Raw genomic sequence first — 26,368 nt, forward strand, 5'->3', positions numbered from 1 at the left:
TCAGTAACGCACACCACCTCCTGCTATTCATCACTCCTAATCTCTCCGTCTCTCTACTGTGTATTTAAATCACCTCACTTTGTCTCATCTGTGTTTTCTTTTGGTTTCCTTATTTACTTTTGTGCATGCTGCCCGCTTTCTGTTCTTGCATAACACTGAGTTTTTCTATACAGATGCTTAAACATACCAGGCAAAAAAAAAAGATGATAAAACATCCCATGTTTGCTTTTTTTAAGCCCCAAAACTCATCATTCTTCTGTGGATCCACCAGGAATATAACAATTTGGCTTTTCTTGAAAATACAATAAAATAAAAAGCTAAGACAACTTAAGCGTGCCGAGTTATACTAACTAGTTATTCAGTGAGAATGACTAACATGAACTTAATGTCTTATGCCAAAGGAAAACAGTTAAATGCAGTTTATATAACCTGAGTCCTTTTGTTCATGAGGACAGTTCTCCTCTCCTCCAAGAGGCTTCTTCAGTTGTTCGTGTAGAGTCCCAGGTATTTAACCACAAGTGGGGGTTTCCCTATAAGTGTGGTGCTGATGCTAAAGTTGGAAGAGAAAAACTAATTTTGCTCCTTAGCAAGGTTTTTTCTTTCCCCAACTTGCCTGATGAGTCCTAAATCTCGCCCTCTATTCAGTCATTTAAATTATTTTAAAATAATGTTTCCCACTTTTCAATGCATCCATATTGGCCCCTCCCTACCTGTGCGACTGACTCCACACTGACACTCCCACTCGCTCCCTTAGGTCTTCGTCTTCTGCTCACCGCCCCGTCTCGCCATTATGGGGAACAGAGCTCTCGGCCGCTCTGCTAGCCGGCTCCAAAGTTCACTTCTGATATAAGTAATACAGGCTCTCTTCCCTTATTCAAGTCAAGCAGAGCCAGCTCAGCCGGACGAGCCTCAGCCGTACATCTGCGCAGCGTTAAAGGAACGCTGCTTTTATTAACATCTGGGCACCGACCCGGAACATGAACACTCACCGGGAGTTATTCAGCGCTGCAGGAGCCTCAGTCATGGTGGCCAACAACAGCTAAACCTTAACATTTTTGTCAGCTACGCAAACACTGGAAACCACATCGCACAGCCTCAACAAAATGACTGGAATGACTGAAATAACAATCACAGCACAAGCAGAGTTAAACATTAATAGTCCCACGGGGCACTGCGAGGCTTTGCCAATGCAAAGTGTTCTGTACTTCAAAAAACAAGCCATGAATTATTAAAAGGAAACAAGTACGCACAAACACACTCCTCAGTCTGTTGGACGAAGGTAAGGATAACTCAACATAACTCAGGAAACTTCAAAAACTAGCACAACTAAGTTAATTAGACCAATTAAATTAGGCGAGAGTTGTTTACAGTGCTTTACACGGCAGACAAGGACTCCATTAAGGTACCATTAACACTTTCTGTTGAGTGAGTTATTAATGAGAATAAGTCGTAATGGAGTAAGACATGAAATGAAGCCAGATGCGTAATTATGTGTACTTTGTGTGTGTCGTGTTTATGATGATGGCGATGATGCAGAAAACCAGCAGACCCCCCCTCTCACACACACCTTCCTTGCCTGGTCATTGTCTTCGATCTGACCCAGATCCCTGCCGCTGGCCTGGGCGATCCTCTTTCCCGACACCAGATTCCCGACCATCACAGACGCAGGACCGATCTCTGGAGGAGGAGCAGGGAGACGGGGACGAGAGCTCGGTATGAACAAATACAAATACAATAAACAGATTCTACATTTTTATCTGATTACAGTCAACGATAGTTAAAAAACATTACTGGTATAAATGCAAAAATACGGATTGAATTGTCACGGCAGGAAACGCACAGCTGTCAACAATGGCTGCGATGTAATCGAGCGCCGCACAGGGCCGTGACAGACCGACTGTGAGTCAGCACGCACAACATCAGGACCCTGGAAGTGGGGCGGCCAAATTGAGAAGCTGATTTTTTAAATTTGTGCTTTCTTGGAACATTTTTGTCTTCGATTCTCTTTTCTTTGTTTGGGTCGTTCCATCTAAACTCCGGTTGACACTTCTGCTCGCCTGAGCTGGAAACGGTGAATACTTCCAGCCACTGAAGCCAGCGTTCGGCTATTTTGTCAGAAGTCACATTCACATACAGTGACATGCTGCCCATCATTTCAAGCTCAGATGAGGAGGCAGGAGGGGTTGTGATGTTTCACACTGATTTGAGTCACGCAGATTTAGTGAGTGAAACAGCTTAGAAAGCTTACTGGTTTCTTTAAAGTACTCCTTTCCCACAAAATTAATCCTGCGTGTGTAAAAACTCCACTTAAGGACATCTAGTGTGTTTATATGTGACATCAAGTTGTTCTATAAGCTATAAGAGCCTCTATAACGAGGATCCCTTAACTGTGCTCTCACGTATTCGCTCGTCCTCGTACTGTACCTGGCTGCTTCTGCCGGGGTTTGGGCAGGTTCGTTACGCAGGTGTGCGGACACATGAGCACGTTGCAGGGGTGCAGCGCCCCCTCCAGGAAGAGCTGCTTGGTCTCGGACAGGTGGATGCCACCCAGTGGAGTCTTGGGCAGAGTGTTGGAGGGGACCAGAGCCAGGCAGTACACCCCCACCTGGTGGATACCGTCTATCGCCTGGAAGACATCGTGTTGGGAGAGGTATGCTTAGATTTATAGATGAAACAATGTATCGAAGGTAATAACTAAGATAATAAATCATATTATTATGCTGTTGCTTTGATTACTATAATATTAGTGTTTGATCGTTTTTTGCTCCATCGTTTCATCTCAGCTTCTTTTGAAATCGCTGATTGCTTCTGCAACCCGACAAACCAAATGGAAAAACACGCGGGCGGAATCTGCAGCGGTGAAGGAATAAAGAGAAATGGTTTTACTGCAGCAGTTAAAACTCCAGACGGCTTTTATAGCTTTGCCACAGTCGCCACGCTGGCTCAGAGACTGTGAGCTCAGGTTTTATCTATACAGTATGAATGCATAATATAGTATCACAAGCTGTGTGTGTGTTTGTATGACTCTGGGAGTGAAGGAGGCTGTGAGAGCTGTTTTGTCACTTCAGCAAGTGGGCTGTTAAAATGTGTCTGCTGTGTTAAAGGACCAGGCTGGTTCTATTCTGCAGTTTTCCAGCTTCTGATGAAAAGACAAAAAGACAAGTTGTGTTAGATTTTTAGATTTTGAACTCAAAAATCCTACGTTGGCTCGTTTTCAAGTTATCGCATTCACAAACTTGGGTGTCCACACTACCGAACCCAGTGGGTTGACGACAATATCCCATCAGTTATCCATGACTAATGGTAAAAGCAGCTCACAGATACTTTTTGACAACAAAATTCTCAGAATTACAGGTTAAAAAGTACTCAGTAACTCTTTGAGGTTATTTAACAGAAAAAATGTTGTCATCAGACAGAAATGAGCTTCACTAAGTCGTCTAATTTTACCAGAGTCCTTCCACAAAGTTTTACAGCCTGCTCCAGAGTAAACACACATGGACACTTCTCACACATCATTGTCAGCTGAGGTTAACAGTGTACTGTCAGTGTACGTGGATATATACACTTTTAGTGGGAGTGGGTCCGGAGTCACTTTGCTGTCTGAGTACACTCACTACAGATGAATGGTGTCCCGAGCTTTTCAAGTATATTTAAATAGGTGAATTATCTAATCAATGCTCTGCCGACCATATTGTTTTTTTATTTCCTGATTTATTGATAATTGTTGATATTATTTAAAATCAGTATATACAATTTTTTTCTTTCTTTCTTTTACACAAACATGTAAAAGAACATAACATGCCGGTTAGCCACATGGGGTACAGATGCAGTTAGGCAGTCTAAATAAAAGAGGTTTGTTCTATAGCAGGGGTGGGGGACTCCAGGCCTCGCGGGCCTGCAGGCTTTAGATGTGTCCTTGATCCAACACAGCTGATTTAAATGACTAAATTACCTCCTCAACATGTCTTGAAGTTCTCCAGAGGACTGGTAATGAACTAATCATTTGATTCAGGTATGTTGACCCAGGGTGAGATGTAAGACCTGCAGGACACCGGCACTCGAGGCCTGGAGTTCCCCACCCCTGCTCTATAGCAACCACCATAGCTAGGATTATACGCTCTTCTTTTCCAAATTTGCTTCTAAATCTGTCAGAGATGACTCATTTTTAGTCGTGTCAACTCTCTCAACAGTTCTTTGTTGTTCATACAATGGAAAACTGGCATCACAGGGATTAAGTCCTGCTAGTTTACTTCATGTTACAGTAGCTCTCTCAATAGCACCCAGTGTAAAACTGAACTGAACTGAATAAATATCCCTGCAGATGAGCCCTTTGCCACTGATACCTGATCGAGAGTCATAATCAAGCTAATCATAATGGAGAGAGGTACGAGAACAGAGCCAGGCAACCAAAAACAAACTACTGCAGCAGGAAATGACAATCCTGTCTGAAATATGAGCATACCTGCAAAACTCGACTCATCCACTGAAAGCTGTCCTCCTCAGTCGAGTCCGGCCGCTGCTCAGCCACGACCACGATCCTCTCATCATGGAGCACCGTGATGGAAAACACTGCTATCCTGCAGAACACACAGAATTAGCACATTTCATTGCATGCAGTTTAACTGCGCTCCACACAGCCAGCCACCAAAATGACCATAAAGTCCAATCAGCAGCTTATAATATTTGTGAAGGGGCGGATTTATAGTGGCGCTGCTGCGTTAATGTGTTTGAACCACATCCCCCTTTTGTAAATTAAACACAAGCTCCACAATAACGAGAAACATCCTGAGTCCTGCTTAGAAATTAAAGCAAAATTAACGCTTACCGTCCTCTGTAAACGAACTTCATGGGCTCCACAGCCAGCGCCGTAGCAACAATGTCGTCAGCATTGTGCCGACGCCCACCGACCACCATCAGACCGTCCATCTTCCCAGCAACAAAGATCAGACCTGCAGGTCCGATGAATCCCAGCAGGCCGGTCCTGGTGAAGGGAAACTCGCTGATGGGAGTGCCGTTGTTGGACACGGGAAAGACCTGCAGAGGTTTTAAAGACACGACATGTAAACAAAACGCACACAAGATAAATAAACAACCGAAGCATTCACGCTCTCACCTCGAACGTGTTCTTGGTCATACCGGCCAGGCCGTAATAGGAGGTCCCCGTGGCAACAGTACAAACGCACATCTCTCCGATCTCATCTGTTTTACAGAGCTGGGGAACACCTTCGAGCTTCACTACACACATCAGACCTACAGGCAGAAAGACAGACGCTCTGGGAAATCCATTCTTACTGGTTACAGTGTCGTCTTACAGCAAAGTTAAAATAAAAGTTTTAACTATTCCCAGACTTCAAAACAGGTATTTGTTAGGCAGGTATTTCCTCCTCCATCTCCCATGCACGGAGGAAATACTCCGTCTCCCATCAGGGAAAGGAAACCGTTTTCTCTTGTTGACTAATTTCGTGATTCTTACCTGCAGAATGAAGTAAGTCAGAAATAAGGACAACAGTGAGTCTCTTTTTTGACCTTAACTCTACCTTTAAGGTCTTAATTAAGTGCATCAATACCAAAAACATATATAACTCCTTAAAAACAAATCCTGAAACCATGCAGTAAATAAACAAAACAAGCAAAAGTCTTGTGCAGGTTCGATAGATGTAAAAATAAAGTAAACAATCGCTCAGAGTCATGATGGCATCATGCTGAAAGCAGACTACTCTTTGGCTTTAGCGGACAAACGTAAATTATATATATACAATTAAAAAAGTATCACAACTTCAGCAGTGCTCGGTTCAAACTCTGCTTTTTGGACATCTGTCTCACCTCCGGGCATGACGGAGCCGACGTCCTGCAGCGTGAGCACCGACAGCTTCTCCTCCGAGTCGACCCGGATCACGCCGTGACTCAGACCCTGCATGGACAGGATGCCGCGACCAGGAGGGGTGGTGCCCTCCTCCAGCGGCCTGCAGGAGGGACAACACAACATTTATCAGAAATAAGTGTGTGTAAGAAGTAAGTAGCTACAAATTAGTTTTAGAGTCCAGACACGTCTTGGGGAAGTAAAGACAGTCCAGGGAAATAACCTGAAAATCAAAATATCATGAAAATAAATGATATATTTATGACACAAGAGCATTGATGGAAACATTTCTAGAGTCAGGAGACTGTTTAAATTATGGAGGCAGTAAAAGTTATTTTGGAAAACTGACATTTTCAAAAACGGTTACATTTGGGGCCATTTTTGAAAGACTGGACCTCTTTGGAGGCTGAAGACATTTTCATAATTCAAGCACATTAATGGAAGAAGAAGAAGTTTTAGGAAGTGCAATTTAAACGTTGCAGTACTTTAACAAAGTCAAAATACTTCAGCGACGTGAGGACAGCGACACGTCTTTTTAGAAAAGAGGAAGCAACTTCAGTGTTTTTGGAAAGTTCGGGTGTTTTTAGAAAGTGTGGACAGTTTAGGGAGGAGAGCACTTACTCTGTCCCCAGTCATTACCAGGACATTTTAAGGGTAATTAAGTTTAGGCTGAAGTGAGGATTAGAGGCTATGAACTGCTGTGTGTCAGTGAAGGTCCTCACAAATACCATATAAACATGTGTGTGAGTGAAGTTTAAAGGTTTTCCTCTAAACACAGAGCTCATAATCCCCCACACCCAGCGAGGAAAAGCTCTTTATTAGCACACACAAGCAGAGATGCAAACACTCAGCCTCAAAGTGTTTTAATCAATAAAAAAATGAAAAGCCAACATGTGAGTGGCAGCTGCTCTGACTGTAAATGTGGCGTTCAGATGTTAAACTACAGACTGGATGATTAAAGAGGTGGAAGTGTAAGTTTAATGTTTTAAAACCTATGAAACTGTAAATTTAAGGTCATAAAATAGTAAAAAAGGACAGTGGAAGGAGGTTAAAGCCATTATAAAGTAGAAATAACTCGCTAAAAGTTTGTCTTTAAATGCTAGAAAGCAAATAAATGTGTACTAATTATATCTGTGCGTCTTGTGGTGAATACAGCTGAATACAGTGTGTGTTTGTGTGTGTACCGGCGTATAGCCACAGTCAGCGCCTCGGGGGAGCTGGCACACGGGCAGATGACCTCCGGCTTCAAACCTTTCGTCTGGAAGACGTTGAGGAAGGCGTCACAAGACGAGATCGACCCTGAGAGACAATCAAACACTTAAAGGCTTTTTGCGAAAGCAGAGGCGGCTCATTGCTAGTTTTAATGATTACTTCTTCATTTCCAAGCTTTTAGAAACTAACCAATAAAATAAACCAGTCACAGATCCAAATGTAACCTTTTACGCATCTCTTGTTAACTTTTTTGAAAAGGATCTAAATAAAGAAATGTTTTTCAGGTAACTTGGATACACTGGACACTTAAACAGGGCCCTGCAGGTGTGAGTACACGAACAATCCAGCAGCAATGTTTTAGTAGGAACGCCTCTTCAGCTCATCAGTCATTTGATCTGAACCCACTAAAACATATCTGGAATAAGAGCGCTCAGAGAACACAGGGTAAGGCCTACACTAACTTTGATATTTTATGATGTTTTTCATGCTCTTTTGTTTGATATGGCTTCTAGATATTTCTTCTGAAGGTCAACTTTGACCTTGGACACTAACAGTGAAGCTCCCAACTCCTAAAAAACCAATCTTACATCACTAAACATTATCAGTATACAAATAAATGTGAGTTGGATATTTAGCAGGTAAAGGAGACACTTTAAACATATATTAAAAAGACTGTTAGCTTACAGGGATTTGAACCATCAGCCACCACAAGCATCCGCAGGGAGCTCAGATTGACATCCCGCTGATCCCGGTGGGCCACCAGAGCCCAGTGCATATCCCGCGACTTCACACAGGCCACCTTAGCTGGAAATAAAACGTCGCCGGTTCAAATTACTGCTGTTAAACGACTGAATTTGTCATTTCAAACAGAAGGAGACTCATCAGATATGTTATGTCACCTTTGTACTGGCAGACTTTTTGGATCCAGGACAGCGGGTTGACCTTCATGAGGGCGTAGGGAATACTGATGACGTGCATCATGTTCATCACACTCTGACAGACGCACACAGAGACACATTAACAGAGATGAAGATGTGCAGAGTTAAAGAAGTGAAACGGACAGAAAGCTGATTATTTTCAGCTCAGATTTACTCACATACTGTACGTGAGTACTTGACCTGAGTATTTTCTTCTCAAAGGCACGTTACACTCCACCGCAGCTCGGAAAGAAATGCTGCTTCCTTTACCGCACTGCATTAATCTGACGGCAGAGAGCCGCTGAACTGAGCGAACTGAGGCCAAAAGTCAGCGCGCTCAGGTTTGTCCTGCCTCTGGTACCCGGATGGTGTCAGATTTGGCTTCATTTTAGTCTGGCTAAGACTTCGAGGTGCACATTAAAGCCAGACTGGGTGGAGAACTGGTATTTATAACCACAGCTGGACTGAATATGTGCACGTGTGGTGGATCGAAATGGGGTAAGATGCAGAACTTCAGCACCAGGAGGCGGAGGAAAGTGTAACTGGGCAGTAAATATATACATTTAAAATTAATTCATATAACAACTGCAATAAACACTGAACTGGGAACTTTTAGTAATTTAAGTAGATTTTACAGAGCATGTCTCGCTTCATGTATGTTATATATGTTAAGTTCTGGGGCACAAACTAGCTTTTTAACTGTAATTACATTTTTTTTAAGTAAATTCATATTTGAGGCAAAGAGTTTGTTTAACAAAACTATCGTCTTGGAATTGCAGTTTCATACAAAAGTTTTCTTACTGTCTGGATGGCGTGCCACAGTCCTACATCCTTCTTGAAGTCTAGTACATTCACAATGGTCTCAGCTGAGAAACAGAAACAGAGCAAGTCAAACTTCAACATCTGAGCGTCGGAGAGAAACAGCCGACCGTAGCAGGACAGCAGCGCTGTTCAGAGGTTTAATCAACAAGAGTAAATGTGTGTACTACCTTCTGTGTATGAGCAGGACTGTGTGATGGCCTGGCAGTGCGTGAGCATCGCTATCCTCATCACCGTCACTCCGAGGACGCTGCCGTCCTTACACGTCTTATACTGGACAGACAGAAACAGAAGCAGAGTGACGAGGCGGTTTGTTCCCGCGTGCGTGACGATCGGCGATACACAAAAATTCCACGTGTGCTTCTTCCAAGCACGAACGAGAGCCAGAGTGGAAGCACCAAAAACTGCAGTTCCTCGAACGACCGCTTCCCCCACAGACTTTTCCCCCCATCTTTTATTTACAGACTGTGTTTACTTAAAGTATCTACGAGACCCAGAACATCCACGTCCACGTTTCAGTTTTTTAGTGGAGTCAAATTAGTGTCTGCAGCTCAGCCAATAAGCAATTTTTAAAAATATTGATTGCTAAATTTAAGACTTTTTTTTTTTACACTAACTTCCCAAAAACCTAAATGATGTCCGAGTGCTGTGCAGTGACAGTAATCAGTGAGAGTCTGCACAAAACAAGATCTCCTCTGTCTGAAAAGTCTGACATCAGTCGGACAAACGCACATTATTGGTCGCTTTTAAAGCTATAAATCATTTTGAGTCGTAACATTTTTCTTTTTTAATGTCACTGAAAAACTAACATTTCTTTTTAAGCCACTATAAAGTGCACCGCAGTACTTTCGCCCATCTCGACTGATTCGTGGCTTCTGTTAAAAATAAAAGGTCATTTTTCAATCGTCCGTTTTCTTCAATCATTTTCCTTTAAGCCTTTTTCAATCTGCAGAGCAATCAGGGAGACATTTCACCTGGCTGCCCGTGCAATTACTAGAGACGTTAGATTCAAATCAATCAGACAGGACGACAGGATTGAGCGGCGAAGCGTCCACAGAGCTGTGGTGAGATTCTAAGCTGGAGGACATGTAGCAGCATTGATTTCACGACTGAAACACCACGGGTGGAAATGTTTTGATGCCCTGACGAGAACATGCATCTGTGTTTCTGTCATCGTTTGAGTTACCTCGATGTAGGCAGTGTCCTGGTTGGCTTCCTTGATGTGTGGGAACCAGTCTCGGGGCGGTTTGGAGAGGTGCTTGGACTCCGTGACGAACCACATCACCTTCGGCCAGCCTGAACGCCCATGGAGACAAAACAAACATCCCTTTAACGTTCACGTGTTGCTGGTTAAAGGATTATTTTACTCCACTTAGCCTTTTCTTTTTTTTTAGAAAAACATTAACTTTATTCTATTATTTGACTATGAAAAGGAACAGAAAGCAACATGAATGCTTTTAGATTTCTGTCTTCGACAGAACTGAAACTTTGGACTTCACTGCTTTGCTGCAACAGCTGCTGACAGTGCAACAAGGTTTTATTTACACGAAGACAACAAGTATAAAAATGCAGACAAATTATCCATCGATCTTCCTCTGGGGGCGGGTCACAGGGGCAGCAGCCTAAGCAGAGAAGCCCAGACCTCACTCTCCCTGGCCACCTCCTCCAGCTTGTCCAGGGGAACACCGCCAAGGCGTTCCCAGGCCAGCCGAGAGATATAATCCCTCCAGCGTGTCCTGGGTCTGCTCCAAGGCCTCCTCCAGTGGGACATACCCGGAACACCTCACCCAGGAAGCGCCCAGGAGGCATCCTTGTCAGATGCCCGAACCACGTCAACTCTTCCATGAATCACTACCTTATCATGGTGGAGGGGTAGGCCCATGTCCTGCAGCAGGTGCCGTAGGGGTCGGGCAATGTGTCCAGGAGCGGAGGCCCTGGTGGACCAAACCCCAACTACCAAACAGACAGATTAGTATTCTGGTAGTGTTCTGGTTATATCTCTATATAATAACAGTAAGTTACTGAGTTGTCATTGTGCAGTTAAATCGTCGTCACTTTGAGAATTTAATGGAAAAATGTATAAATGTATGAGGTACAAGCAGTTCATGTGAACTTAATGAGAACTAACAGCAGAATGATTCCATCTTATTGCTAATTTATCACCATCTCGATGCACCAAAGTCGATTTGAAGACGGCAGCTGACTGTGATTGGTCGCAGTCCACTCTGTGGTCTCCAGTCACTACTGTGTTACTGTAGCATAAGCTAACGTGGCTAACGTCAACACCGCACAAACCAATATGTGACCTCCACCCACACATGTATGTAGTGAGTTACAGTGTGGGCTGCAAACTGAGCCTTATTCATTGAGTCATGGAAAACTGAGAATGCTGAATAATAACTTGGAACAACTGACAACCATCACAGAGTTTGTTTGAGACTGAAGTCATAAAACAAGCAAACAAACAAAAAGTTTCTCAGTTCACGTCTCATTACTCTGCTGCACCTCATCTCTTAATTGTCTTTGCAGATGCTTTAATTCAAAGAGACATAAACTCAAAGTCAGTGTGTGATTCATTCTGGCATCCTGGATGAGACGCAGATCAAATTACCAACCTTTAACGCTGAGTCGCAATCGCACCCGTTTGTGAATATAAGCAAAACAATAACGTGTGAAAACTGTGCTGCGAGAGCGACTGGCGCCCTCACAAAGACAAATTATTATTATTATGAGGATGTTTTTCTCCGTGCTGAGCTGTTGCACGGATGAAAACGAGTGAATGCAGATTGCAGAGTACATGAAGGCTGTTAATGCCTGAATTTACTGCTGCTGATTCTGCAGGGGAGCGAGACAGAAGAAACAATCAGAACGAGATGAGCTTATAGCCTGCTGATCAATAAGGGGAGCACTCCACTTTAATGACACGCACACACTAAATCCAGGCTGAATAAGGAGCAATAAAATCTGCTAGCATGATGTTGCTATTTATACATCCATTACTGCAAAGCAAACAGTGGTTATTAATCAGCAGGAGATTCTCTCTTTTCGTTCACCGCTAACGTCTCTTTTTCCTCCATCTATCACATGACTTGCATCCATTTTTCTCTTCCCTCAGTCGTGTCAGTTATTTTGCTATCGACTTGCATTACCACTTCTCTGACTCTCTCTCTCCGTCTCCTTGTCATCCATTACTCAAACCCAGCCGTCTGCAGTCATCAGTCTGTCCATTTATCCAACTGAACAGCGGGACCACGCTCCGAACTCTGAACCACGTGTTTGTCTGCAGTCTCGTTCAGCCAGTTTGAAAGTTTTAAACGCCGCATTGTCAGGACATCATGTTCAGTCCTGATAATTGCAAGAGTCTGGTGGTGGATTAAGATTCGAATTTGTGATTTAAATAAAGGTTATGGTTATTTTTTGTGGATTTGCGGCTCAAGAAATGGAAAGAGCTGAGAGGGAATTTTGTGATTGCTCACAGAGAGTTTGCTCGGCTCGTCTGTTTGCCAGTGAGATTATACTAAAAATCACTGAGGATCATTTCATAAATCTAGTGGAGATTTGGAGCAAAGCAACAAAACATGGACCACTTTCTTTAAAACTGCAAAAAGGAGCACCAGCTTTGGCAGAGGATGCACTTTGACCTTCACGATGTGCTTTGTTTGAATGGATTATCCCACCTCCCTGCAGGGGTGTCAAACTCAATTTCACGGAGAGCCACAATGAAAAATGACAATCACATCCAGACCCAAACACATCTGGATTTAATTCATTTACATGTCACACACAGCAGAAATCAGATCAAACAGTTAACAGAAAAAGTGCTTTACCAGTGAAACCCTTACACGGCCTCATGTTTGCCTTAAATCAGGGATGTCAAACCAGTTGCCCACTTTGGCCTCAAGTGGGTCAATCTGTAAAGACATTTACTTACACATCGAATCCTTCAGCTATCTTCATATATATAAAGCAAAGTGTCGTCTTAATACTATGTCTCAGTTGTTTTCTCGACGATAAAGAAATAGTGATGTAGTAAAGAAAAAAATCTGTCAGGACGACTCTTTGGGTTTAAGCTTTAAGAGATAAATGTGTGAAATTACACATTAATTAACAATTAATTGTTTATCTATTATTTAATTACTTTAGTCCATGGCCATGAGGGAGGATTTTATTAGTAAGAAAAGCTGTAAAAATACAGAGAAGTTGGATTGAATTCGTTGGAGGGCCAACTCTGGTCCCCGGGCCTTCTGTTTGACACCACTGCCTAACAACTTTAGGTTGTCCCGATGTCTTTTTTAAATTATTTGAATACAGTTGCTTTCTAAATGGATTCTTTAAAATAATGACGCGTTTGAAAAACTCAAATTTGAGCAGAACTTGTCCTAAAAAGCAGGTTAAAGATTTTTAATGGTTTCGGTTAAAAGTTGCAGTTTTTCTGCATATTTCTAAAGACGGACGCTGATTTTATTTCTAAACCACAATCCCCACTGCAGTCTAGATTTATTCAACACTGGTGTTTGTATGAGGATTAAAGATGCATGTATGGATGTTTTTACGAATAAATTTCATGTGCCTCTGACCTTTAAACTGTGGGATCTCTCCAGTGGGACTCTTGGGTAACCCTTTATGGCAGGCGTCACTGGTCAGAGCTACAGTCACTCCACAGCTCCCCAACAGAAACCCAATCTGCTGACTGCCGGCGTCCTGCAGAGAGACAAAGACCATTGATCTGTGAGTCATCAGCAGGATTGGAATCAATGTGTAAGTGCTTTGTGGTCATCATCAGCTTCTCTGTTCTATAAGAGTCATGAAAGGGGAAATCTACAGTGCTGATTATGTGAAATTGTCAGGTTCGCTGGTTCAACTGTGATATTACAAACTAATTTCTACATATAAGAAATTATTCCTGAAACTCCCAAGAATGATTTCTTTTATCTTCCCCTAAAGCTCACTGCTTCCTCTGCTTGAAATCAAGCTGATTTTAACGACTCTGAGGCAGTTACATCAGTCTGCAAATGTTACGTCTGCTCTTTGCCTTCTCTGTTAGACACAATATTCATACCTTTATCTGAGATATAGCCTCAAAGTATTTATTGTTTAATGTTTCTTACTCTTTATCCTAATTGCACAGGATAAAGAGTAAGCATTTCTGTGCATCCTGCTCTGTGGTGTGTGTATAAGGTGCATCTATCATGATGCAACCAATGCCGATTAAGCTGCTGCCTAAGTTGGTCAAAGCGCAAAGATCTCAGATCTCGGGAGTCCTCTCTTCCTGGTTAAGCACTGAATAGCAAACTTTAAAATGCTAATTAGTAAGTGTAGGTGTTGCCACAGTGAGATAAACAGCTCTCGCTGGGTGCAATAGAAACATTGCTAATGAAATAAAACAGCAACAGTCAACGTGAGAAGATGGAAAACCGTGTGGGAAAACACGATGGAAACATGGCGTTTCTGTCGGTTCCTGCTGCTGTTTCCTCGTTGCTCACTGCAGATTCGATGCACATCATAATTTACCTGCTTCTCTGTAAACAATCAGCCTGACAGGAAGGTGTAGTGAAGTGATCACTAGGCTGATCATCAGAAATCCACACTGACTACGAGACTCACACCAGCCCTCCTGGTTCCTCCCAGAGGATATTACAATGCGGAGCTACGCTCAGTCCAAACGATGACTCAAACAAATGTACGGCAGCAGCAGCGCAGTCGCTTCTTCAGAGACATTTGGCTCTCATTACACCTCAGCTCAAAGCTCAGCGGCCTCTGTGTTGAATCACAAAGTGCCTTCCAATGACTCATGTTTTCAGTGCTATCCCCCCCAGTGTTGCATTAGCTCCACTGACTGGTGTGAATTAGCTCTGCACTGCATGACTCTGCTGCACGTCCTCTGTTCAACCTGCTCATGCAGTTTCACTTCAGAAAATAAGACGACATTTAAATAGAAATGTTATCAAATTGTTCTTCCAACAATAGAAACTCCTCATTGTCAAACTTTAATGACCAATCCCCTCCTCATGATATAAAGCAGAGCATGTCTGCTGTGTGAATTATTCTTGTTGTCTTGGGTATTTGGTAATCTAAGAGATTCGAGGTAGCTGATAACTGAGCACTGCAGACTGGTAATCCAGTTACCTGCAGTTCAGCTCGGCATGGATCCTTTTCTTGTTGAGTAGCAGCCAAGACATTGAGCTTTGTTGTGGCCTTTATATGCAAACATCCTGTGCCTGAAGACAGTGCACCAGCACCACCGATGCAGTGAAAGTACAGCAAAAAACAAATGGTGTGCGTCACATTTCCTACTTGATGAACTGCTAAAGCTAAGAAGATTTTATTAGAACAAGTCAATCCCTTTTGCTGTTTGAAATCAATGCATGCAGTAACCTGGACTCTCACACCAGCTATGAAGCAATGAAGAAATCCAAAACCTCCTGTCAGGATCGACTTGAACTTGAGCAAAACATGTGGAGGGGGTGGTTATCCAACCTTCAACCCCATGATTAGTTTACAGCCTGTTGAGGAGACGTGACACTCAAAGGTCCACGAACGCTCCCTGAATTCTGAACTAGATCCCCGAACGTGACGCCATTAATCATCGAGGAAGCCTGTAGTCACGGTGGCCCGTTAACACTGCTATCGGCCACACAAACATTGGAAATCACATCGCACCTTTTCAACAATCCCCGTCTGAACAGAAAATACTGCCAAAAAACCCCGACTACATCAATGATCTGACCTTTAAACAGCTTTGCAGTCTTCAGAACCGTCCATACTAAGAAAAATTGAGGACTGCACTATTAAATAAAACAAGCATGGGTGCAAAAAATAATGAAAGTTACTGTTTTATTAAGGATACTGCTTCCATTTCTTTTTAATAAACAGTTTATATCCAGTTTTATGTAAATTAGTATTAAGGTTTCTTCTACTTGTATTAAACTGCAGTTTGCTGGCTGGTGTTTTGCCTTTTTTTAATATTACAAAATACTTTTCACCATATAGTAATATTTAACGTCCACATATTTTTCACTATTCCTTAAATTTTAATTAGATGGTCTTCCTCTTACCTTCCTGGTCAGCGGTACTTCTATTGGCACAGGAACCACCTCAGCCAGCAGGCAGCCATAGAAGGCTGTCATGAAGGAGGCGGGGTCATTGTTAGGGAAAACTAGCGCCACCTACAGGCAGAATGAGACATAATACATGTGTTACAGATTAAAACGGGAAGAAATCTTTGGAAATTTCAGGATGGACGGAAAGTTATGATGTTGCCTTGATGGTTGAGGCAATAAACAAAAAATATTTGGTTATTCAAACCAAACCAGGAGTTACATTTAAACCAATCATAGCCTGAAACATCACATCTGAAAGGATTTCAGAGGTTTTTGTTTTACTTAAGAGAGAGCGCGAGACAGAGCAGACAAGGCAGCAACGAAGTCAGGAAAGGAGCATGTTTTGTGTCTGTGATGCTGGATGCTGATGGCTGATAGGAGCTGCCGCCAGAGAACCAGAGAAGAACAAAGCTGAATCATTTAGGGGGCATCTGGTCAACATCCCTCCCTCTTTCACTTCCTCTATTCCTCTCCTTCTGCTTTCTTTGTTCTGTTTAATACCTCTTCTACTTTCAAATATCTTTTACTTCACATTCTCCTGCTCACAGTCCTTCCTCTCATTCCAGTCGTCTGTCTTCAAACCTTCTGTTAGCACATTGAGGTTCAACTTAAACCTCTGAACTACTGGTTGCCGTTTTAAACAGCTCTTGTTAAAAACACACAGAATACACTAAAACTCAATGCTAAAATTTTAATTTCTTTCAGTAAACAAGCTGCACCTAAAGAAATTGCGCTAACGTAAATTTGGACAGTTTCTCCTTTAATGCCATCACCTTGTGTCTTTCACTTCCTCGCAACTTTCTGACTGTGTTTCATAAGTTTGGTGACGTACAGTATTTACAGTACTAGTGCAAAGACACAAACTTCTCTCCACTATCGTGTCCACAGAGTATGAACCCATCAACCCGCTTTCTACGTCACAGCTAGGCTGTTATCTCGCGCTCTAGCATTTTGGTCCAGTTCAGCTCCAGTTGCATGCTGTGATGATAATGGTGGACCCCTGCTTAAGTTCTTAATAGCTTCCATATACAGTACAGTACACCACAAGAGTGGATGTGAGTGTGTTAATGTGTGTGTGTGTGTGTGTGGCAGAGAGTTGGCGGTATAAGCTAAGTGCACCTGAATGAATGAGAGTGGTGTAATGATGCTTTAACAGGGCTATTGTTGACATGTGCACGCCTCATTGAAGCGGGTCAGGTTTCATTTGTAAACGACAGCCGAGAGATTCACGTTTTCTGCTTGTAAAGGCTGCAGAGTGCATGTCAGGAAACACTGCACGTACGTGAGCTGCCCACATCGCATATCTCAGTGTGACTTTCGTCCCGTCTCCCTCTCCCACAGCAGATGCCGCCCCTCCCCGAGCCTGGCTCAGAGTTTTTCTTACCCACTTCCGTCAAATGCGTTTCTCTCTTTTGTTGTTAACCTTACAATTTAAAGAGTCTCGTTATTGTGATTCGGTGCTATATAAATAAAACTGAATTGAACTGAACTGCCATACATTCATGGAAATTCTTGATGCAAAACATGCAGAGCTATTCATTGCTTCATGAAAAGTCAGAAAGCTGGGCTAGAAGACTAGAAGGTACTGAATGAATAAAGAGGAATATCTGTCTGAAAATAGAAAAATGATCTCGGTGGGAGAACAATGTCAGAACTGTAAAGATGTGCTGTTGCACCAGCTTTCTTTGGTACCAAGTAAATGCTAAATTATTCCAACTTACATCTGATCCTCGTTAAGCATTCTTTCTGCAGTGAGGAAACCCGATCTCAACAAGACTTGCATAACAGCGATGACACAAAAAGAACGGCTCTAATGCAACACACTAGGCCATTAACTAGTTACATGTTGCAGCGTTGTGTTCTGTAGTGGTAATGGACATCACAGCTACAATGATGTTAATACAAGCATGGGTCCTTCAATTATCTGCACAATGAAAGCTTAGAAGAAGAAAAACACTTCCTGTGCACTTGTATACAATCAGGAATGAAATATGATACTTTTGTTATTATTGCACAGAAGGACAAAAGTGTGATGGTGAAGTTCAAACTGCATGAAATAACTGCATTATACTGCAAATACAAGTATCTGCACAGACAGCATGCTAACACAAAGCTAGTGAATAACCCAGAGCGGTGTTAAAGACGAGTGTACGCTGACCCCCAGCCCAGCAGCCAGAGCCTGGACTTCAATAAGTAAATACCTTTACCTGTTTCTACAGCACAATCACAGTGGAGATGGCTTTGAACCTCAAACTTAAACACCAGAAGAAATATCATATGCATGTTTTGATTTGGAGGGTATGCATGTGACAAACATAGGGAAAAAAGAGAAATTCGGTGCAAATCTCAGACAATCCATCCATCCGTACTGGACAGGTACTCCTGAGTGCACCGTGCATTATGGGATTAACACTTCTCAGTTGAAAGTTCTTTATTGTCATTCATCATAAGGACAAATGACAGAACGAGATGACATTATTCAGGTCTCGGTGCTGGTAAGGATTAAAATATAGAAAGCTCTCATTAAAAAGTAATTTAAAAGTAAAGATCTAAGTGAATGTAATAATAAAAAAATAAAAGAAATTGAATTTAACGAACTTGATGATTGTGTGGTGCTCAGAGCCTCTGGGAAATGTTTTTTACTCCTTTCTCATTTTAGTTTTTTCACCTCTGTAATGACTCCCCCCGTGTCACATGACACCACAGCTTTTTAAAAAACTCATTTTGTATGAAAATTAATGCCATTTGATGCTTTTTGCCAGAGTTGGAGTCCGTTTGGATCTGCAGTCCCCTGCAATAATGATGTCATATTGAAAAAGTAATTCAAAAACAAAACTTGGCACAAGAGGACTTGTTAAAGAGAAACCACATCCACAGTTTTATCTGATTCTTCAGCAGCATCATTCCCTGAAACCTTACTGAACTTGTTTCTCTGCACAGAAACACAAAACCTCTAACGTAATTTCATAAAGTAACAACTCCTTTATTGTTGCTCGCGTGTAATTAAATCTCATCGGCTTTCTAAACATTCTCCTGTTGAAACCTATTTGTTTAATCGTTCTGCAAAGCACTCTGCTCAGGTGAGATACTGAAAATATGCAGTGTAATTTCTCTAAAAGCTCCAGCAAAAATGTCTTCTAAACAAATTACAGGGGAAAGAATTTGCAATGTAATTAAACACACAGCCTTCTGGCTGAAAACGTCACACGCTGGCATGGAGCCAGTCTTGACTCAGTCTCCCACTGAGCTGGAAATTAAGCTTAAAATAAAGAAGAACGAGGGGCAAGAAGTATGGGTGTCACGTGGAAGCAGAAACATGTGGGAGCATTACTGAACCTTTTTCCACTTAAGCATGATTTCATGTGTGGAGGCATGTGGAGTGTTGGGTAATAGGGGGCTCTGAGCATAATGTGATGATTAGCATGGAACAGAAGAAAGGAAGCACAATGCAAGAGTCCATGTTTAAAGTATTAAGTAACCTCCATGTGGCGGATTTTGCATAAATCCTGAGAGGTGACGTCAACAAACTCTCTCGCTGCTTTTTGATTTACAAATACCAAAAGAAAAAAAGCGGGAAGAGGCTGATGTTTGTGAGTCCAGCTCTTTATACAGGACGCTTCATAATAGCTCACTGGAATAACTTCTTACAAATATTATGCTGTAGCATTTTTCTTGTTATAGAGTATTAAAGTGAAGCTGTAGAACGAGAGAGGAGAGAGGGGAGAGGAGAGACGAGAGGAGAGAGGAGAGAGGAGAGGAGAGGAGAGAGGCGAGGAGAGAGGAGAGGAGAGGAGAGGAGAGGAGAGGAGAGAGGAGAGGAGAGATGAGAGGAGAGAGGAGAGAGGGGAGAGGCGAGAGACGAGAGGAGAGAGGAGAGAGGGGAGAGGCGAGAGACGAGAGGAGAGAGGCGAGAAACGAGAGGAGAGAGGCGAGGAGAGAGGCGAGGAGAGAGGAGAGAGGAGAGGAGAGATGAGAGGAGAGAGGAGAGAGGCGAGAGACGAGAGGAGAGAGGAGAGAGGGGAGAGGCGAGAGACGAGAGGAGAGAGGCGAGGAGAGAGGCGAGGAGAGAGGAGAGAGGAGAGGAGAGGAGAGAGGAGAGACGAGAGGAGAGAGGAGAGAGGGGAGAGACGAGAGGAGAGAGGAGAGGAGAGAGGAGAGAGGCGAGAGGCGAGAGGAGAGGAGAGAGGAGAGAGGAGAGGAGAGAGGGAGAGAGAGAGAGGAGAGGAGAGGAGAGAGAGAGGAGAGAGGAGAGAGGAGAGAGGGGAGAGGCGAGAGGAAGAGGCGAGGAGAGAGGAGGAGGGGAGGAGAGACGAGAGAGAGGAGAGAGGAGAGAGGCAGAGAGACGAGAGGAGAGGAGAGACGAGGAGAGGGAGAGAGGGAGAGGAGAGAGGAGAGAGAGAGAGAGAGGAGAGAGGGAGAGGAGAGACGAGAGAGAGAGGAGAGAGGAGAGGAGAGAGAGAGAGAGAGAGAGAGAGAGAGAGAGACGAGGAGAGAGAGAGGAGACGGAGAGAGGAGAGAGCGAGACGAGAGGAGAGAGGGAGACAAGAGAGAGGGAGAGAGGAGAGAGGAGAGAGAGGCGAGAGAGACGAGGAGAGACGAGAGGAGAGAGGAGAGGAGAGGAGAGAGGAGAGAGGAGAGAGGCGAGAGGCGAGGAGAGACGAGAGGAGAGGAGAGAGGCGAGACGAGAGGAGAGAGGCGAGACGAGAGGAGAGAGGAGAGGAGAGGAGAGGAGAGGCGAGAGACGAGAGGAGAGAGGGGAGGACACGTACCAAAGGTTCTGGGTGGAAAAAAACTAAATTGACACATTTCTTTGATGGTGGAAAAAAAGGAATTGCTTCAGGAAACCGCTCTGACAGCTTCCTTGTTGATGAAAAGTGTCAGACGCAGGAAAAATGTGTCACTTGTTACTGAGAGGTCTGAACAAAACAGAAGGTTGAAAAGGAAAAATGTAATGAAACGGTAAACCAGTCTGACTGCCCGGTGATAGCAATGAAAATCAATTATAATTACTATCCAGGAACACAGCGACCTTCAGCACCGTTATCTGTCTGAAAGGATTAAAAAAGAGAAAACCTGCAGTGAAACGTTAGACATAGAAACGTATGGTCACACTTCTTTTGGTGCTAACTTTACTGCATATGAATTTCACTTAAAGTTCCAATATTTTAAAAAGAGTGCATTGAAATGAATCATACAGCAACTATTTCTAAAGTTTACAGCAGTCAATTAGTAGCCAATTGCAACAATACTTAACCGAATGACAAACGCAGTCTTAACACGCTTTGCAAAATATTTTGTTAGAAGAAGAACACAGAGTTGTTTTCTAACCACGAGCTGTTTTCACTCACAGACAACATGAACTAGAAAAAATGTGTCTGCTGTCGCTACAACAACCTTCATTTACTGGCCCGATGTTCTTTCTGCGTGAAGTAAAGCAGCATATTATCAACTTTAACACTTCGGCGAGCCTCATGATGCACAGTTTTTATGTTTCAGTACCATGGACAGTGACAGGCTCTCCGCTCAATCCTTTCAGTTTTTAAAAAAAACAAATAAGCAAGAAATATAAACGAAAACAAAAACACCCTCCGGAGCTGAAAACTGAAGCCAATGTGGGAGCTGCAAACAGTGCAGTTCCTGCATGAGGCCCTTGTGCACACGCTTACTGACACTACATGGGAGTGTCTCAAACATACTGGATTACATAACCTGCTCTAAACTCATAACAATTTAAAAAAAATAACACAGAAACCAAACAAAGCGAGCTAAAATAAACTAAAACAACTCCCACGTCAAGAACTGAGGTCTGACGGTTGACTGGGTGTCTCATAAAGCCACATCTGATGACCCTCCAACGCATTATTGGAAAGAACTGCTTGTTTCTGTGTTAGCAGATCACTTGCAGATCCTTTTCCCTTTTCCCCCCCCAATTGTGGCCTCGCACTCATTTCCCCCCCTTGGAAAATCTTCCCCTTTGTTCTCTCTGCGGCTCTCTCCATCTCAGCCCATCATGAATGCTTTTGCCTCACTCACCCGGTCTCCAGGTCTCACGAGCGGTTCTTGTTTGGTTCCCAGTTTGTGCAGCAGATTGTACGCCACCTTCACACTTCTGGACCACAGTTTACCTGCAAAAACATTTAAACGGTGACGTCACACAATAGCTCGTGCAGACAGATAAAAGGTGAAGCACGTCTTTGAGAAACGGTTTGAAGTGACCGATAACAAGTTCAAGATGTTGTTGATGAAATACGTCCTCTAGAGATCAAGAGGTGGACTGTCAGGAAGCCTTTCTGTACCCAATAAAAGCATGAAAGAAACATCTCTGTGGGAACAGAGGATGACAACATGAGCCCCCATATGTAACAAATTACAGCACTGATATGACACGTGATTTTTAAAATACTTTGAAGTTTGACGGTACACCTTGTGGGCGGACTGCTATGAAGGTAATCGTATAGATTTCATAACATCCAATAAATCAAATGCTCCTCGTGACTTTGGTGTAATTGGATCCATGCAGGCTGATACTTTGCAGTTATGGTCAAAGCCTCGGGACATTAAAGGAAGTCATATAGGCTGCATTAGGATGACACTAAACAGACAAAGAGATTCAATGTCTAGATAAGTGCAGCTGTTACTTTAAACTTTAGGTAGCACAAACCAAGCGCTTACAAAGCAGTTTAAAAATACTTTCTTCTTACAGAAGGTGTCTGTCAAAGGAACTTTCAATCTCCCTGTAAATATAAAGTTATTAAATATTATCTGATCTTTCTGATCGGTTTCATTTTCCCTGGCAGACGGACCCCGCTCTGTTCATTAATGCAGTAACTCACAACAATGGAATCAATTTCCTTCCTATTTCTTCCCCCCCCCCCTAATTCAGACTGGCAGATGCAGATATTATGCATGGGCGATCCAGCATGAATTCTTTCTTGTTTTTTTTTATGCTAAATGAGTTTTTTTCCTGGTGTTTGTCTGAACTAATGAAATGAAGAAAAGCTTAAGGATCCCAGGAGGAAAACAGACAGTTTGGACCACAAAAAGCAAAGTTAACTGCAGACAAACACCAGCTACAAACATCATTTCTTAAAAGCAAAGCACCCTACGTCCCGTTGTTTACAGGTGATGTCAGGAAAGCTTGTTGGAGAAAATTATAAACGAACTTATCTACTGGTGGACCTGTGGACTTTTAGTTCCTCTGACTGCCTCTTATTGATTTTGGAATAAACTAAGGATCTGAACCAATTCCCAGTATGAGATAAACATAATGATGAATATAATGATTCTGGACTGTGAAGAATGCACAGCTTCTCTCTGCTCTAGTAGAGAGAGGCTGTGCATTTTTGGACTGGAGTCCAAAAATAAGAAAGCTGAAACTCAGCATGGAAGTTATGAAATTTATCATTGATTTTTTTTTTTTAAATTAAGAAAACTTTAAAGTACTTTTGTTTTGTTTTGTTTTTTTATTCTAGAAAGACAAAGATAATGCAGCAAGCTCGAGGGTTTAAAAATGAAGCCAACGTGGGCGTGCAAAAAGATAAAAAATAAAAAGATGTAGTTCCTCTAATGACCACTTGAGGCTTTTTGTACAAGAGTCCCCATAGACTTCCTGTTAAAATGCCCATCCTTACAGCATAAATAAACATGACTGCAGGTTGTGTGGTGAATTATAACTCACCAATTTAAATGTTATTAAAATAAGATTGCTATTGTTAGCTCATAACACCCTCATCATAATATGATCCCTTCTATACTTTGAAAAAACAAACTTGAAGGAGGCCAAACTGCTAACTTTGGGACTTCAAATCGGTCCAGAAGCGAATGTATGATGTCATGATGGTTACGTCCCTTTTTTATATACAGTCTGTGGAGAAAACATTATTATTATTCAGCTAAAGAGTTCAAAGTTCCATATTTGCTCCATGAGATTGTTAAACATAATGTTTACTACCCGTAGCGCTGCCTCTAAGTAAAGGATTAAGTGGAGACATAAGAAAAGATGATGAGCTAACATCTGCAGACAGAACTCTGGTGCTTAAACAGGATTTGTATTTCTTGCAGAGAACACTCCAAACAAAAGCAGATGGACAGAAGGGTAATCAAAGGAAGACATCAAAGCGAGAGCATCCCAAACACAGAGAAATAAAAAGTTTACGCTTCCTCTGCACGCTGAACACAAATCCGTGCAGATTTATCGATAATGTGATTTGTTGGAGAATAACACCACAGGATCAAAGCGTGCCGAGAAACTTCTCGTCTATGGAAATAGAAATATGTCTGTCTCACGCCTCTTACGTGGGGTTATCTGCAGTGCAGAGCGGTGAGGGTTGAGTTTAAGGACAGCCGGAGAATTCTGTATCATGAATTCTCTCTGTTCTCCAGAGGCGGAGGACGACTCGAAAGGAAGATACAAAACAAGTTTGTCTTTGTTGGCCGACATCAAAGGGAAGACACGACAGGAATGAAAGATGCGGCAGACATGGAAAGAGAATGGCTGAACTTTAGATTCAGCACTGCACTGCACACACGCACACATAATCTCACCGTGTTTTTGTCTCTGGTGGCGGTCTCCGAGCGCTGGCTGAAGACATTTCACAGTCTGGTGAGCGCTCATATCGCCTCATCATCGGCAGCGAGCTCGCTCCCCACGAATCAGTTAGTTCAGTCACACACGCAAATAAACACACAAACACACACACACACATCCAGTGCCAATTTGAAGCACCTGCAGTAAAGTTGCCGCCTATTCATGTTAATCCTGCGTGAACTCATGCGTGCGACAAAGGTGCTCGAGCGCCATCAACATCAGCAGAGATAAGAAATGACACTTAGGCGTACTTCAACTTCACCTGAGAATCTTTAGATACCGTCATCATTTTGAATCAGAACACAACGAGGCCTCTTACTGAGAAACACTGGACTGGCCACTTGTTCTCATATGACCCATTTAAGGAGTGTTGCCATTTAAAAAAGAAATAGGTGTCAGGTGATGGGCTGGGTGGACAAATACATACACTAGTGTTGTGCATATTATATTGACCCGATTCCAAGTGAAGATTGATATAAAAAATAATGGCACGGCCAGGAGTACCCCTCAGCCTCCTAACAGATTCGTTACATTCACAAGATTTTCAGAAAACTTGACCTCTGACCTTGAACTTGAGATTGAGGTCACATACTAGTGCAGGGGTGTCAAACTCCAGTCCTCGAGGGCCGGTGTCCTGAAACATTTAAATGTGTCCCTGCTGCAACACACCTGAATAAAATTAGTAGGTCATTGGCAAAACTCTATAGAACTTGACTGCATGCTGGAGTGGTAACCCCTAACCCTACTCAAGTAAATGTGTGTGGAAAAATGTAGTTCTAAAAGTACTTTTATTGCATCATGTTAACTCATAAGCTGCTGTAACACAAATCAAATGGCTGAATTGCCACGTCGTGTTGCAGCAGGGACACGTAAAAGTTTCAGGACACCGGCCCTCAAGGACTGGAGTTTGACACCCGTGTACGGGGTGTCCGCGTCGCCTGCCTGTCTACCTGCCCGGCATGGTGACAACAACACCCCATCAACCTTTTACAGCTGAGGGGGTAAAACAAGCTTATGTAGGGCAGAGCAGTGTGTGTTGATTTATGAGATGAATCACCATTTTGAAGCACCTGCTTTTAATGACCACTTAATCATTGTGATTTACTGAGATTACTATGATTATTTTCCACAACAACTTTTTAGCGTTTTGTCTATTTTGGAGACTTTTTTTTTCCTCTAAAGCCCTTCGGTTCAAATTCTGTTTTTTTTTAATTTGTGCCACAGGATATAAACAAAAGACATGACGGTTCAGATATTTTTCATAGTTGATGGCTGGATTTTCTTTCCCGTTTCCATAAAAAGAATTTATTTAACACAATTCAGTGGACTGCATACTGAACAGAAACAATGTATCAATCCGATCGCGCTAGTATCGGTCCAATACCAGCGTTGGTATCAATGCTATCGGTGTTTGGATATATCCACCTCTAACACAAACACCCAACTGAAATTTAGTAAAGCCTGAAGGCTCAGTAAAGATTATGGACAAAATTATACTAGCATGCTTTAGTTTACTCATTATTGTAATATACTGACTATTTTAGACTTAGAGACGGAGGTTTTTACTTGTTATGAAACCTCTTCGTTGTCACTGGGGGGGCACGCTGCAGCTTTAAGTAAAAGATCTGAGAGCTTCTTCCAGTTCATTTGGGTGCATGCCTGTGTGATGCTGGGTATGCGTGGTGTGATGTGTCTGGAGTCCTCTCAGTGTAATTTCATTCTCTCCTCTGTACAGCTGGGAGGTTTGACTCTAAATTCATGAGGACCCTGAGAGAAGCAGCTCTGTTCACGGCAGCTAAATTTCTTCATACCCTCCAGACCTGAAGTCGTTTTCTCTGCTGCTGTTTGGGAGATGAATAACTCGGTCGCCTTC

The 26,368-nt window shown here is 42.7% G+C and overlaps 1 protein-coding gene across 6 annotated transcripts in view; it reads right to left on the minus strand.

Annotated features, from left to right (window-relative positions):
* LOC102293551 (disco-interacting protein 2 homolog C) overlaps positions 1–26,368 on the minus strand; it is a 198,972-nt gene that overhangs the window by 28,832 nt on the left and 143,772 nt on the right. For 5 of the 6 annotated variants that reach the window (XM_014340882.2, XM_042213033.1, XM_042213036.1 and 2 more), the window contains 15 exons: positions 21,942–22,033; positions 15,864–15,974; positions 13,386–13,509; positions 9,995–10,104; positions 8,979–9,081; positions 8,791–8,855; positions 7,972–8,065; positions 7,757–7,876; positions 7,045–7,159; positions 5,824–5,963; positions 5,114–5,250; positions 4,826–5,034; positions 4,463–4,577; positions 2,425–2,626; positions 1,568–1,677 (listed from right to left, as the gene is read on the minus strand). In XM_014340882.2, coding sequence (XP_014196368.1) covers positions 1,568–1,677; positions 2,425–2,626; positions 4,463–4,577; positions 4,826–5,034; positions 5,114–5,250; positions 5,824–5,963; positions 7,045–7,159; positions 7,757–7,876; positions 7,972–8,065; positions 8,791–8,855; positions 8,979–9,081; positions 9,995–10,104; positions 13,386–13,509; positions 15,864–15,974; positions 21,942–22,033 — 1,847 coding nt within the window. The remainder of the gene's footprint in view (positions 1–1,567; positions 1,678–2,424; positions 2,627–4,462; positions 4,578–4,825; positions 5,035–5,113; positions 5,251–5,823; positions 5,964–7,044; positions 7,160–7,756; positions 7,877–7,971; positions 8,066–8,790; positions 8,856–8,978; positions 9,082–9,994; positions 10,105–13,385; positions 13,510–15,863; positions 15,975–21,941; positions 22,034–26,368) is intronic. The other variant, XM_042213034.1, reaches the window with a different exon arrangement.

This window comes from Haplochromis burtoni, unplaced genomic scaffold, assembly GCF_018398535.1.
Source record: "Haplochromis burtoni strain Fernald_Lab_line unplaced genomic scaffold, NCSU_Asbu1 Contig_410, whole genome shotgun sequence".
Classification (NCBI taxonomy): Eukaryota; Metazoa; Chordata; class Actinopteri; order Cichliformes; family Cichlidae; genus Haplochromis; species Haplochromis burtoni.